The sequence below is a fragment of the Mustela erminea genome, chromosome 11 (genome assembly GCF_009829155.1).
Source record: "Mustela erminea isolate mMusErm1 chromosome 11, mMusErm1.Pri, whole genome shotgun sequence".
Taxonomy (NCBI): Eukaryota; Metazoa; Chordata; class Mammalia; order Carnivora; family Mustelidae; genus Mustela; species Mustela erminea.
This window is the reverse complement of record NC_045624.1, coordinates 86,014,580-86,026,697: the sequence shown is the minus strand read 5'-3', so window position 1 is coordinate 86,026,697 and position 12,118 is coordinate 86,014,580. Positions and strand designations below refer to the sequence as shown.

General features: G+C 39.5%; 1 protein-coding gene across 3 annotated transcripts in view; it reads left to right on the top strand.

Moving 5' to 3' along the window:
• RELN (reelin) overlaps positions 1 to 12,118 on the top strand; it is a 497,367-nt gene that overhangs the window by 197,360 nt on the left and 287,889 nt on the right. For all 3 annotated transcript variants that reach the window (XM_032304615.1, XM_032304614.1, XM_032304616.1), the window contains exon 4: positions 6,647 to 6,717. In XM_032304615.1, coding sequence (XP_032160506.1) covers positions 6,647 to 6,717 — 71 coding nt within the window. The remainder of the gene's footprint in view (positions 1 to 6,646; positions 6,718 to 12,118) is intronic.

Genomic DNA, 12,118 nt, shown 5'->3' with positions numbered 1-12,118 from the left:
AGATGAGCCTGGACACGTGAGCAGGGGCCAGATCCCAGAGAACTTTTCAAGCCACGCTGAGGAATTTGACAGAATCCTTTAAGTGATAGAAAGCCACAGGAGGACTTCAAGCAATTTTCACAAGAAAACTGACACAATGTAGAAGCTGGATTGGCATGGGGGTCTGTCTGGAGGGGGATTCCAATCAAGAGAGGATTGCAGTTTATCAGATGACAAAGTATTGAATCCTGAATTAAAACAGTGGCTGTGGAGATGGAGAAAAAGGATAAATGTGAGAGTGATTACTGGTTAGTGAACATTAATTCTGAAACTTGTTTTAAGGGGAAGGAAATATTTATACATTTGACAGTTGGAAAAAATGGTATGGCTTAGTAATAAAAGATGTAATTATAAAAAAGAGAGCAGGGGCATGTGGGTGGCTCAGTTAGTTGGACATCTGACTCTTGGTTTTGGCTCAGCTCAGGGTCTCATGGGTTGTGGGACTCAGCCCTGTGTCTGGCTCTGCACTCAGCGGGGAGGCTACTTGAAGATTCTCTCCCTCTGCCCCTCTCCCATTTGCCCACATGCCAGTGCATGCACGCTCTCTTTCTCAAATAAACAAATAAATCTTTTTTTATAAGATTTAATTTATTTATTTGACAGACAGAGATCACAAGTAGGCACAGGCAGTCAGAGAGATAGGGAGGCAGGCTCCCTGCTGAGCAAAGAAGCCGATGCGGAGCTTGATCCCAGGACCCTGGGATCATGACCTGAGCCAAAGGCAGAGGCTTTAACCCACTGAGCCACCCAGGCATCCCAACAAATAAATCTTTTAAAAAAATTATTAAAAATAAAAAGTAATTAAAAAGAGCAGTAAGAACTTTGAAAAACAAAAGCATTATGAAAACATACACAATTTTACCATTTTGTGATGGCCTAGGCATAGTTTGAGAGTTTAATATAAAAAAATTTCTCCCTGAAGTTATTCATTAATCCATTTCATATGTTTTAAGAATTTGGTATTTTTTGTTTTGTTATAATAAGGGTCAAGCTGCGTCCACAACCTAATGACATTTTGCTGATGTCATTTTGTTGATGAAGAGGGGGCAAGAATATTTTCAAGTGAACTGATTCCTTTGAATATCAAATTTACCAAATTCAGACCACCTCTCTCCTTTCCCATATTCCACATTTAGTAACATTTCCTGGTGGGTGGTTAACATGAGATTGCTGATTAATGAATGACCTTCTAACTGTAAATGGACTAGGCGCAGTACCATATAACTCATTGGTAAAGCAGGAGAAAATGTTGGGAAAAGTAACCCACTACTGGGTTGCCCTGGGTTTAAAAATGACTCTTTAAGTACTTTGTGAGCAAAATGATTCATGAAATAAACAATACACTTGGGTAGGCATTGTAACAACTATATTAAACTCCTGTCTTACTCCGTTTTTGGAAACTGGATGACAGTATTGCACATGGCAAATGAATTGGGAACTGGAAAGCTTAGTGTTGATTCCTTCAAATGCTGACGTCGTTATGGCGTGTGCCTTATGGGGGATATTTCTCTTTAATGAACTATGCCTGCTATTCCAGAAAGCTTGAAATCTATTTAGGTAGACAGACTATAAGTATCTGAAGAGTGAATATTAATATCTTTAAACAATAATTGCTATTATTAAGCCCTGTCTTCATGTAGGGATTCTGAATCCTAGAGTAATCAAAGAAGTTGGGCAAACTCAGCTAGCTCGTAAGTGCAGCTTACTGCGTGTAAACACTGGTCTTGCTCTTCTAGACACTGAGCTTCAACATCGTGCCTCCCCTGGATATGCACTAATTCTTAAATGGCTAGGGCACACAGCTGCTCTAGGAGTTCACTTAAAATTAGAATCTGGAATGTTCTTTCAAACTCATAACAATGGCTATTTCGAGCTCTGAATGTGATGATCATAATGAACTTTATTCATTTTGTGAAATCTACAAAGCTTTTAAATTATAGATCTTAACAGCCCAAAGGAATTTTAAAATTACTTATTTAATAGGGATTCTTGTTGGCAAACCTGCCTTAGAAATATCTGTATCTCCCAAGTAGATGAGAAGTACTTACTAGAAACTTGTTTGATAAATTTGGTCTACTCCTTGGAACAGGGAACAGTGAGGATTTTTCTCACCTCTTCTGAACAATTACTGCTCCTTAGAGGAAATTAAGTGGAAGTAGTGCCAACATAGTTATTAGCACCAGAAATTTGATAGGCGTGCCCCCAAAGGAAAGCTGTAAATTACACTGAAGTAATTCTGAGAATGATAAGGCTGTCACCATCTAACACAGCTGTTTATTTTTATACAAAAAGAAAAATATAGTATGGATTAAAAATGGGAAGACAATGCTTGGGACTTTAGATTCTGACTTACTGTGCTATTAACAGTTTTTGAGTATGTAGGATATATAAATATATTTCTCTGTTAAGTATAAATTTGTGTTTATATATTTAGATATATTTATATTTATTTGTCATTATGTAAGTATAGATAGTCATATAAAGTTTTTGAAATACATGCTGTAATTCTGTAGGCAGGCCACCATGAATTTTTTCATAGTTCTAAATACGTTCAAAGTAGGCTTGCCATTACTGACATTAGCTGCAGCCTGAGTGTGGGGCCGTCATCTCATGGTACAAAGCAGTAGAAATTGTGTTCTTGCTGGTCACCTGGATTCTGTTCTTTCTTTTCCCCAAGAGAAGATGTGAATATGCAGGCCGTTAAAATGATTAGCTATGTACCTACCAGAGGGTTGGGCACCTTTATATTAAAACGTTATCTAAGGGGTTTAAGGGTCTGTAAAGAAAGTCATGCATATGGTAACTATCTTCAACATGTGTTTTTGTCCTTTGAGTCCCTCCAGTTTGGGTAGTGGTGTGGATGAGGTTGGCATCCAGTGCTCTTGTCTTTAGTAGAGATGAGGACAGCACAAGGGATGGGGTGGGGACTTTGGAGCAAATGTGGCTCAGAGTTGGAAGGGGACTGTAGTGAGCTGATCAGAAGCCAAGGAACTCACAGAGTACTGTGAGATAGGTCCAATCCAAGCCACAACCGTGGCCTATGCTAATTTTTACACCTGAAATCAATATAACATGGTATGTTAACTATACTGGAATTAAAATTTAAAAGAGAGAGGAATGCTGTCTTTAAAGGCAAATCCAAGGGGCACTGGGTGTAGCACATAAACAATGAATCTTGGAACACTGAAAAAAAAATTAAATTAAAAAAAAGTACTAAAGGCAGATCCCGTGGAGTTTCTGGCCACGTGGCTAAATTTCCAACTGGAAACAGAAAAGAACTTTGTCCCAAAGGGGATTAAATAAAAGGGCTTAGCTGTAAAGGAAAGGGATGGAGTAGAGAGCCCAAGCCACACGCCTCATGAATTTAAAGATCAGGCCCTGAAAGCAGGCTTTCCCTCTGAAAAGAGAGTGAAAGCTACCTTCAAATCTTTGAACCAGATCAAAGACAATTTAAGTAATGGTTTTATATTAAATTTTACATTTTAATGGTTAAAAGCAAGAACCCTATACTCGGACTGCCTGAGTTTAATCAATCATGTGACATTAGGGAAATCACACAATAATTCTCTGTCCCAGAAAAATGGGGATAATACTGTTTACCTTGTAGACTTGTTGTCGAGATTAATTGAGCTAATTTATTTAGAGCCGTTACAATAGTACTTTGCAAAGGGTAGATCTCATTTCTTAATAGGTGTTAGAATAATAATAACAACACAACTATATGTATGTGTACATATACATGGTATATATGTGTTTATGGATATGTATGTGTATTTAAATGTATATATATGTGTGTATGTCTGTATATACACACATATAAAAACAGATATAAACGGTTTATATATATAAACATTTACCAGTCACATTATTGTTATTACTATTTTGACTTTTCCCAAGCAGAGGACTTCAGCTGATAACATTGGGCATTTGGTGTGTTTCTTAAGCCAGTTCCTACTTGCTGAGCCCTTGCTTCAAACATCAAATATTTTAGAACACGTAAAGCACAGGTGCTCTGGTTTGGAATGGGGGTGCCTGCTGCCTCTCTCTCGGACCCCCATGGAAACCCCAAGATACCACCATGGAGCACTTTTTGAAAACTTGGAAAGAATCCTTGGCCTGGTATCAAGACCTTGAATCAGGTCCTCTCTGCCATTACCGGGCCGTGTACCCTTCAGCATGTTCTCGATGGCCTCGGTTCCGTGATTTGGACACTGTAACGAGCTAGATGAGTTCAGTAGTTTTCACACTCTGCCACTCTAAGGCCCTGAGAGGTCTCAAGAAGTGTGTCCTAAGAAGTTTTGGGGAATGGGTGGCGAGGAACAAGCTGTATGAACAGAGGGAACCCAAAGACTTCAAAAGCTAGGAAGAAAGGAATATACTGAGATTTCATGTATTTGTTTGAAGAATGAGTACTGCTGCTCAAGAAATTGTGACTAGATGATCAAAGGGCCTTCAGTGTCAGTTATTCCCTAGTCCCTCATGGAACCAAAGGAACAGAAATGAGAACACGGATGAAAGCAACAAGTACTGAATCTGACAAAACCGAGTGAGGGGCAAGCCGTGTGGACTAGTCACAAGGTGCTGTGACAAGGCTGTTTCTGTACTTCTGATATTCAGGGAAAAGCCAAAACCTCTGTTGCCTGAGTTTTATCTAGATCCTTTGGTCTCATTGTGTTTATGGGAACAGAGACTGGCACGATGATAATTAAGTTTGTGGATCAATGAGAAATATCACAATAGGGATATTCTACACTTAGAATCAGAAGACAGCTACAGTAAACAATTACATTGTTATGTTGTGGGACTTTCCTTGGTGGTTAGTGATTTTAGAAAATATGTTCCTGCCAAAGCAAATGTCAAATTACAAGTTTCCATTTACGATTGCCGCGTTGCTGCTACAGGTGTGTGTGAACTCAGAAGCTCTTGACTTGATAGAGAGTTGACAATGAAATGTGTTTAGGTCAGTCAGGTTTCCATGTGCCCTCTGGGCATAACACCTGTAATGGATTAGTGAGCCCGTAGGCCATGGTTATGGCTTGGATTGGACCCATGTTTAGTCCTCTTCATTGTCAGCTTGCTAAAAGCAAAGGAAAACCTAGAAACATATGTGAATATATGGTGTGGTAACGTCTGTTTATCAGTAATTTTGATAATGATTACTATGCAAAAACAAGGGCGGATTACCTTACAAACTTCATATGCAGTATGAGATGAAGTCTTCCCAGTGACTTTTCTCTCTGATTCTGTCTCCCTTCCACCATTCGGAGCTCTCACTATCGTGCCATTGTGTGTGTGTGTGTGTGTGTGTGTGTGTGCGCGCGCGCGCGCCCACATGCGTTAAAGTGTAGTATTTTCTGTCTCACTGCTGAAATTCTTTATCTTGGAGCGACATCACCCATTAACACTCCAGTGTGGCTTCGTTTGTCAGATTACGTTTGGAGCGTTGGGTCCTGGCAGCTGATGCCAATGATAGTAACAATTCAATGGGGGACTAGAAATGGGAAAGGTCTGCAGCGCAGAGGAGGAAAGGACATCCACATAGAGACTGAAGTGGGGAATGTTGGGAGCCAGGAGGTCCTGTGGGCCTCACAAAGGATAAGCTGTTGACTGAAAGATACGCAAGTGGAGGGGGAAATGCAGAGGCCAAATTTTGCCCGCTGGTGACCTAGCACGGTGCCTTGTACATAATCCATCTTCAGTAAACGATGGCTAAGTCAAATTATTTTTTGTCCTCACGTGGTTTTGGTAGAACTCAAGTTGAGATTTAATGTGCTTTCGTTATTAAAAAGATTTGTGTATGGCTTATTTTTTTTAAATTGATTTTCATAAAGAGGCATGATTTTCTCTTTTAAACTTGTTCAAACATTGCATTTTGTGCCGAAAAGTTCTTTTTGAGGAAACATACCTCAAACACGAGCCATAAGTAAGTCTTCCTTTAATAAAACTGTTCCTGTTATAGCCATTGAGTAATACATCCACTGCAAGCATGCTATTTTTTCACCAATAAATGTGCACAGCTCTGATTAGAAGAGGTGAAAGATACCCATCTACTTCAAATGGTGAGTTAGACCCTGTAGGGAGAAAGGGTGTATTTTATTATGACAGGTTTGTAATTATGAAAGCTCTGAATGGCCCCATTTAAAAAAAATGCTTTTGAGAAAATGTAATTCTCTAACTTCTGTATGTATTATGGTGACTGTTCATTTCAGAAAAAAGTACATTCTGAGCACCTTTCTCCAGTGGTAATAGCATCATTGTTTCACAAAGCATTTTGTGTCGGTCTTCCAAGGAAGAAACTTTAAAAAACATCCTTTCCATACTTTTTTCTCCTACCCAGGATTTGCTCACATCTACTTTCAGAATAAGCCCACAAATGTTACAATATTTTTATAAAGGAAAACAGAAGATATTTCTCAACCCAGGGGCCTTCGTCTAAGCCTTAACTCTTTTTCATTTGTATCTCTGTTCAAATGCACTCATTTTTTAAAAGAGTGTATCTACATAATAACATTTAAAAATGAGGTTTTTAAAAAAGCTTTAAAAATACAATTCAATTATCACCTAACTTATTACAAGTTTTAATTTAACCTTTCCTATTCATTTTCAGGGCTACAGCGACACACAGGGGCCAGATCATTTTCAAAGATGCTTTAGCCCAGCAGCTGTGTGAACAAGGAGGTAAGTAAGAATCATCTCTGACTTCTCTGTGTTGGTCATGTCAAAATAATTCGTGGTAGGCCCAATGTTCTATGTACTAAGTGTTTCATTACTATTACTTGATCACAATGCTTTAAAAATGGAATTATTGATCCCTTCATATCCCTAAGAATTACATATTTAGTCATTGATAAATATCTGTAGACTTCTGAAAATACTAAGTGTGAGCAAAATAAACCAAGAGAAAATTTATCTTTTTTTACTATTTTTTTTCTCAAACTAATTACATTTAGTAATTAATTCCATTAGTCCTGGAAATATAAATCTTAGAGTTTTAGAATTCTACAGAAACGTATCTGCTTAATTTACCACTTAAATTTCTTGCCAAATTTGTTGAAAATGTTTCTATTTATTGATTTTAAACATGCCCTTGTGTTCAGTATTTATGTTCTTGTTTCAATTGTGTGCACCATTAATTTCAGATTTGTGAATAGATACTGTATCATTTTGGATACATTAACTAATGGACATTAAGTAGACACATTCAATGACTTCTACTTTGTGAGTGCCTCATACACATCCTAACTCTCACCTATACCAGACACAGATGCATATATGCACAGGTACACACATGTATGCATGCCATGAAAGGGTGGAAAACAGGATCCACGCCCCAACACAAAGTTGTTCACTTTGCTTCCTGGGCTTCTACCTGACTTCGTTTGTGTCTTCATTGTAGCACTTACTGCTTCACATAGAATTTTCCTCTGAAAAAAAAAGAATATTACCCATCAGAGACTGAGCTTCTCAAGTGTAAACTATATGCCTTCAGAGCTCTGTGGTTCCCTGGAACCTGGCATATGACTATTCAAAATATGCTGATAGACTGAATACAAATTTTTCTCAGCCATTCATCTATTCATTGATTAAGCGTTTGACAATGAATACATTTCAAGCCAGTCTTTTTTTAATGTCATGCCATTTTCACCATCATCATAGGTCTAATATCCATTTTTATTTACACAGCAATATTTTGGGGAAATTTGTTAGCTTAAAAATTACATTTTTTAATTCAAAGGAAATTTCTACAGTATTATTTCTGTTAAAAAGAATCTAATGGGCCTAGGAAAGAAATGAGGGAAAATTATATTGGTTTTTGAAAGGCCTAAAAAAATACCATTCATTATTGGTAGTAATACATACATCCTCAATATGGCTTTACCTAGGTAATGTGGTACTGGACAGTTATTACTGGTAAACTTCTGATTGCTTACATATAAACTCTTGAATCAGAAAACCTCATTCTGATTATAGTTTCAAATATATTATCAGGGTTCTTGGGTTGAGCAGATTTTTACTGTGACTTTTGTGAATGCAAAACTGTCGTAGCCTTTGTAGTAAGCTCAAGATATCTATCACAACGCAGATCTTTTTCTAGACGGAGAAAGTTTACAATATTGAAAATATAGAACACTGTATAACACAGTGAACATTAATATTCTGAAAAATGCATAGTGTCAGAAAAAGATGTCTAATTTTATTAAAATTTAACATTTTAAAAGCTGATCTCTTTTAGGCGTTGGATTTTTGAGTCTTTTCTTTCGTAAATGAATTGTTGGAATTGGCTTCACTTAAAATGAAAAGAAAAAGATAAGAAAAACCAGTGGGAAAAAAATTCTCAACCAGTGGGTTAAAAAAAGAAGAAGAAGAAAAAAGACTTATATAATCAGATTGCACACGAATATGATTTACACAATGGTAGATGTGCATATTATTAAAAATACTATTTAGCCCAGGACCAAAGCAAAACACTGAGCTTTCCAACAGCACTAATCAATTGAAATCATATCAATCCATCCAAGATAGGGTGGAAAGAATACTAACAAGAGTGATGGCTTCCTGCTGTCAAGAATAATAAGGGAAATAATTGGTGCTATAAACTATAGATCTATTTTGGACCTATCTACTTTTAATTAGAACATTAATTATCTCCTTAAATAAAATAACATAAATTTAACGTGTTATAATTTCCTATGCATTGGATGGAGAATATTTAATGCATTTATGAGAGAGGAAAAAATGACAATCAGTATCTACCAAAACATAATGCCTTTCAATTACAACATCGTCAGTAGGTTTGTTGATTTTAATTAAATGAAACAATTTAAACAAAGCAAATTTTGCTTTGTGGAGCTTGGGGACAGCTATTACTATAAGACTGTATTGGTGGCTAAGCATATTGACAAAGTAAAAGGATCAGAAAACATACTAGTCTTGGATGGTCTGTCATCTCAATCCTTTTCCTTAGAAGATATTCGCTGAAGGATTTTATTCTGTAAACGTTTATCTAACACCTCCAACACCCTGTCTTCTCTCACAATGCTAAATATGACTATAAAAGTAAAGAAAGACCCATTTCTGTTCCCGAGGGGTGGGGTATAAATGGCAGATCAGCTAGGTTTGCCAGGGGGCTTTAGGAAAGGCTCCCCAGGGAGCAAGTCCTGAAGGGTCAGCAGCAGTTTAAGAAAAAAAGGAAAGGAATTCCATCTATCTCCTTCTCACTGATCGCCTGATGTGATCAAACCCCATCATCTCCTTGGGGCTTTGCTTCATAGCCGCCTCTTGGAATTTCTGGCTCCCACTTCCCAACACCTTAATCAGGGCTGCAATAATGAGCTTTCTAAGATGGAAACATGATCTATCATGTCCCTTCTGAAAACCCTTCAGTATCTCAATTGGAGGCAATAGTTCATCTTCAAGGTAAAAATCTCTACTGCTTATCACAGCATACAAAGAAAATCCCTTACAAAGTGGCTTCAATTTGCCTCCACCACCTCATTACTTTTTTTTTTTTAAAGATTTTTTTGTATTTATTTGAGAGAGAGAGAGAGGGAGTGAGAGAGAGAGAGAACCTGAACAGACTCCATGCTGCGTGTGTTGGGTCTCCCAATGCTGGGTCCCCCAATAATGGGTCCGTGATTAAAGGAGCACGACTGATACAAAGCCAAGGTCAAGCAAAGCTTTATTTCACGCCAAGCATCAAGAATCAAACCGACCATCAAACAGACCAGTCGGTGCCACCCTTTACAGAGAGGGCGAACAGAGAGGGCGATCCCTCCCTGCCTCACAAAGTAAAAAAATTTTATAGAGCAAAGGCCATGTGGTTGGGCCTGGCCACGCACAGGTGGCCAACGACATTGTAACACACAGAGAAAACTGCACAGTCATGCTAGGTCACACATAAGTGACCAATTGAATTACAATTTACCCTAGAAGATTTTGTTTTTAAGATTTTATTTATTTATTTATTTGAGAGAGAGAGACAGTGAGAGAGAGCATGAGTGAGGAGAAAGTCAGAGGGAGAAGCAGACTCCCCATGGAGCTGGGAGCCTGATGTGGGATTCTATCCTGGGACTCCGGGATCATGACCTGAGCCGAAGGCAGTCGTCCAACCAACTGAGCCACCCAGGCATCCCTACCCTAGAAGATATTTGAACTAGCTTATCACCTTGGTCAGAATTGGCACCTAAATAGCCGGCGGGGGGGGGTGGGTGGGTAGGGGGGCACATTCCTTGGTAGCTAGGGAGACAGTATGTGCACTTTACTGATTGGATGTCTCCACCTGACCCGACTCATCCCTGAATTCAGGCTGTTATCTCGACCTGACCTGACCCACCCTTGTATTTGGGCTTTGTTACCTGGGACTGGTTTGCCCGACTTGCTTTTAAGTAAGTTCCCCTGTGGGGTGAGGGGTGGGCAGGGTCAATTTAAGTTTTACTGCATAAACAACAAAATGGCCGTTCAACCGGGTGGGGCCGCTCTGGCTAAACAGACCCTTACAGAGTACAGAGCCCGACACAGGGCTCAAACCCATGACCATGAGATCACGACTGAATGCAAACGGAGAATCAGATACTTAACCAACTGAACCACCCAGGTGCCCCTCCCTGCCTCATTTCTTGTCATCCTATTGGTTCTACCTTAAAATTCCCAGAATGCACCTCATTCCATCACCCTCATAGTATTTACACACACTATGCCTCCCGTTTTCTTGGGCTGGACTACCTTTATGTGGCTTGTCTGGGTCACTCAGGCTTCCAGACTCTGCTTGGGTATTGCCTCCTCTTGACAAAAAACATCTCTGATCTCCCTCAGGCTCCTCCTGAAGCTGATCCTGGAGTCTCATACATGGTTACACAACACTTGGACCTACCTCTCAAGGCACAATAATACTACAAATGAAAACACTCTCAGCACTGTTAAATGCCAGACTCTATTCTCCCCATTCATTCTACACACATGGCTTCATTTCATCTTTACAGCAACCTTCTAAGGAAGGAAATGCTCTGACCTCCACTTTAAAGATGACGAAACAAAGACACAGTAAGGATAACTTACTTAAGGTCACACAGCTAGAAATTGGCAGAGCTGGGACAGGAGCTCGGGCCATTTGGCTAGTAGCCCATGATATTGACCCTCACGTGACACTGCCTTTCCAATGAAGCACTTACTTCAGCATGCACTCATTTAACTTGACAACCATTGAATGCATGTTCTAATAAGAACATGATCACAGGTACCTCATCTGCCATCAGATACAGGCTCCTTGTGGGCAGGGACTGTGCTTTTTTATTACTGAGTTGCTAAAGCCTCACACAGTGGCTGTATGCACCCGGTAAATGTTTACTGAATGAATGAATGAGCAGTTGAATCAAACTGGTCTGATAGATGCGGGAAAGAAGAAGCTACCCGGCAGGTCATTACAGCTAAGCTGGGAAGGTGAGTGGAACAGGTTGTAAAGTGCCCTCTGTTTGCTCAGAGGTTTAAACCCTGTTCTGTGGGTAAGTGGGAAATAGGAGGGTGACATGAGCAGTCTGTGTCTTTGCAAGAAAGCTGGGAATGCAGTGTGGGATGGGTTGCAGAGATAGGAGTTGGAGGAAGCTAAACACAGTAGTAGGCTGCTGTGTCACCCGGGTGAGAGCTAAATTTTAAGCTAAATGAAACCGTTAGGCATCTGCCTTTGGCTCAGCTCATGATCCCAGGGTCCTGAGATGGAGCGCCACATCGGGCTCCCTGCTCAGTGGGGACCCTGCTTCTCCCTCTTCATCTGCTGCTCCCCCTGCTTAGGTTCTCTCTCTCTCTCTCTCTCTGTCAAATAAATAAAATCTTTTCTCAAAAATTGGGGTCTTGGAGACTAGAAAGAAGGGGATATGATAGAGGGACTTCGGAGAAGATGTGATCATTGTAGGGAATAAGGGCAGGAAGAGGGTCCAGAGTGATTCTCTGGGCTGGCTTGGGTGACTCAGTGGCCAGTAATGCCAGAGAATGAGAGAATAAATGAAGAAACATTATAGGTGTTTGGAAGAGAAAATAAAGGACTGAACGTCAACACGTTGTCCCAGAGGAAGTTACTTTCCACCCT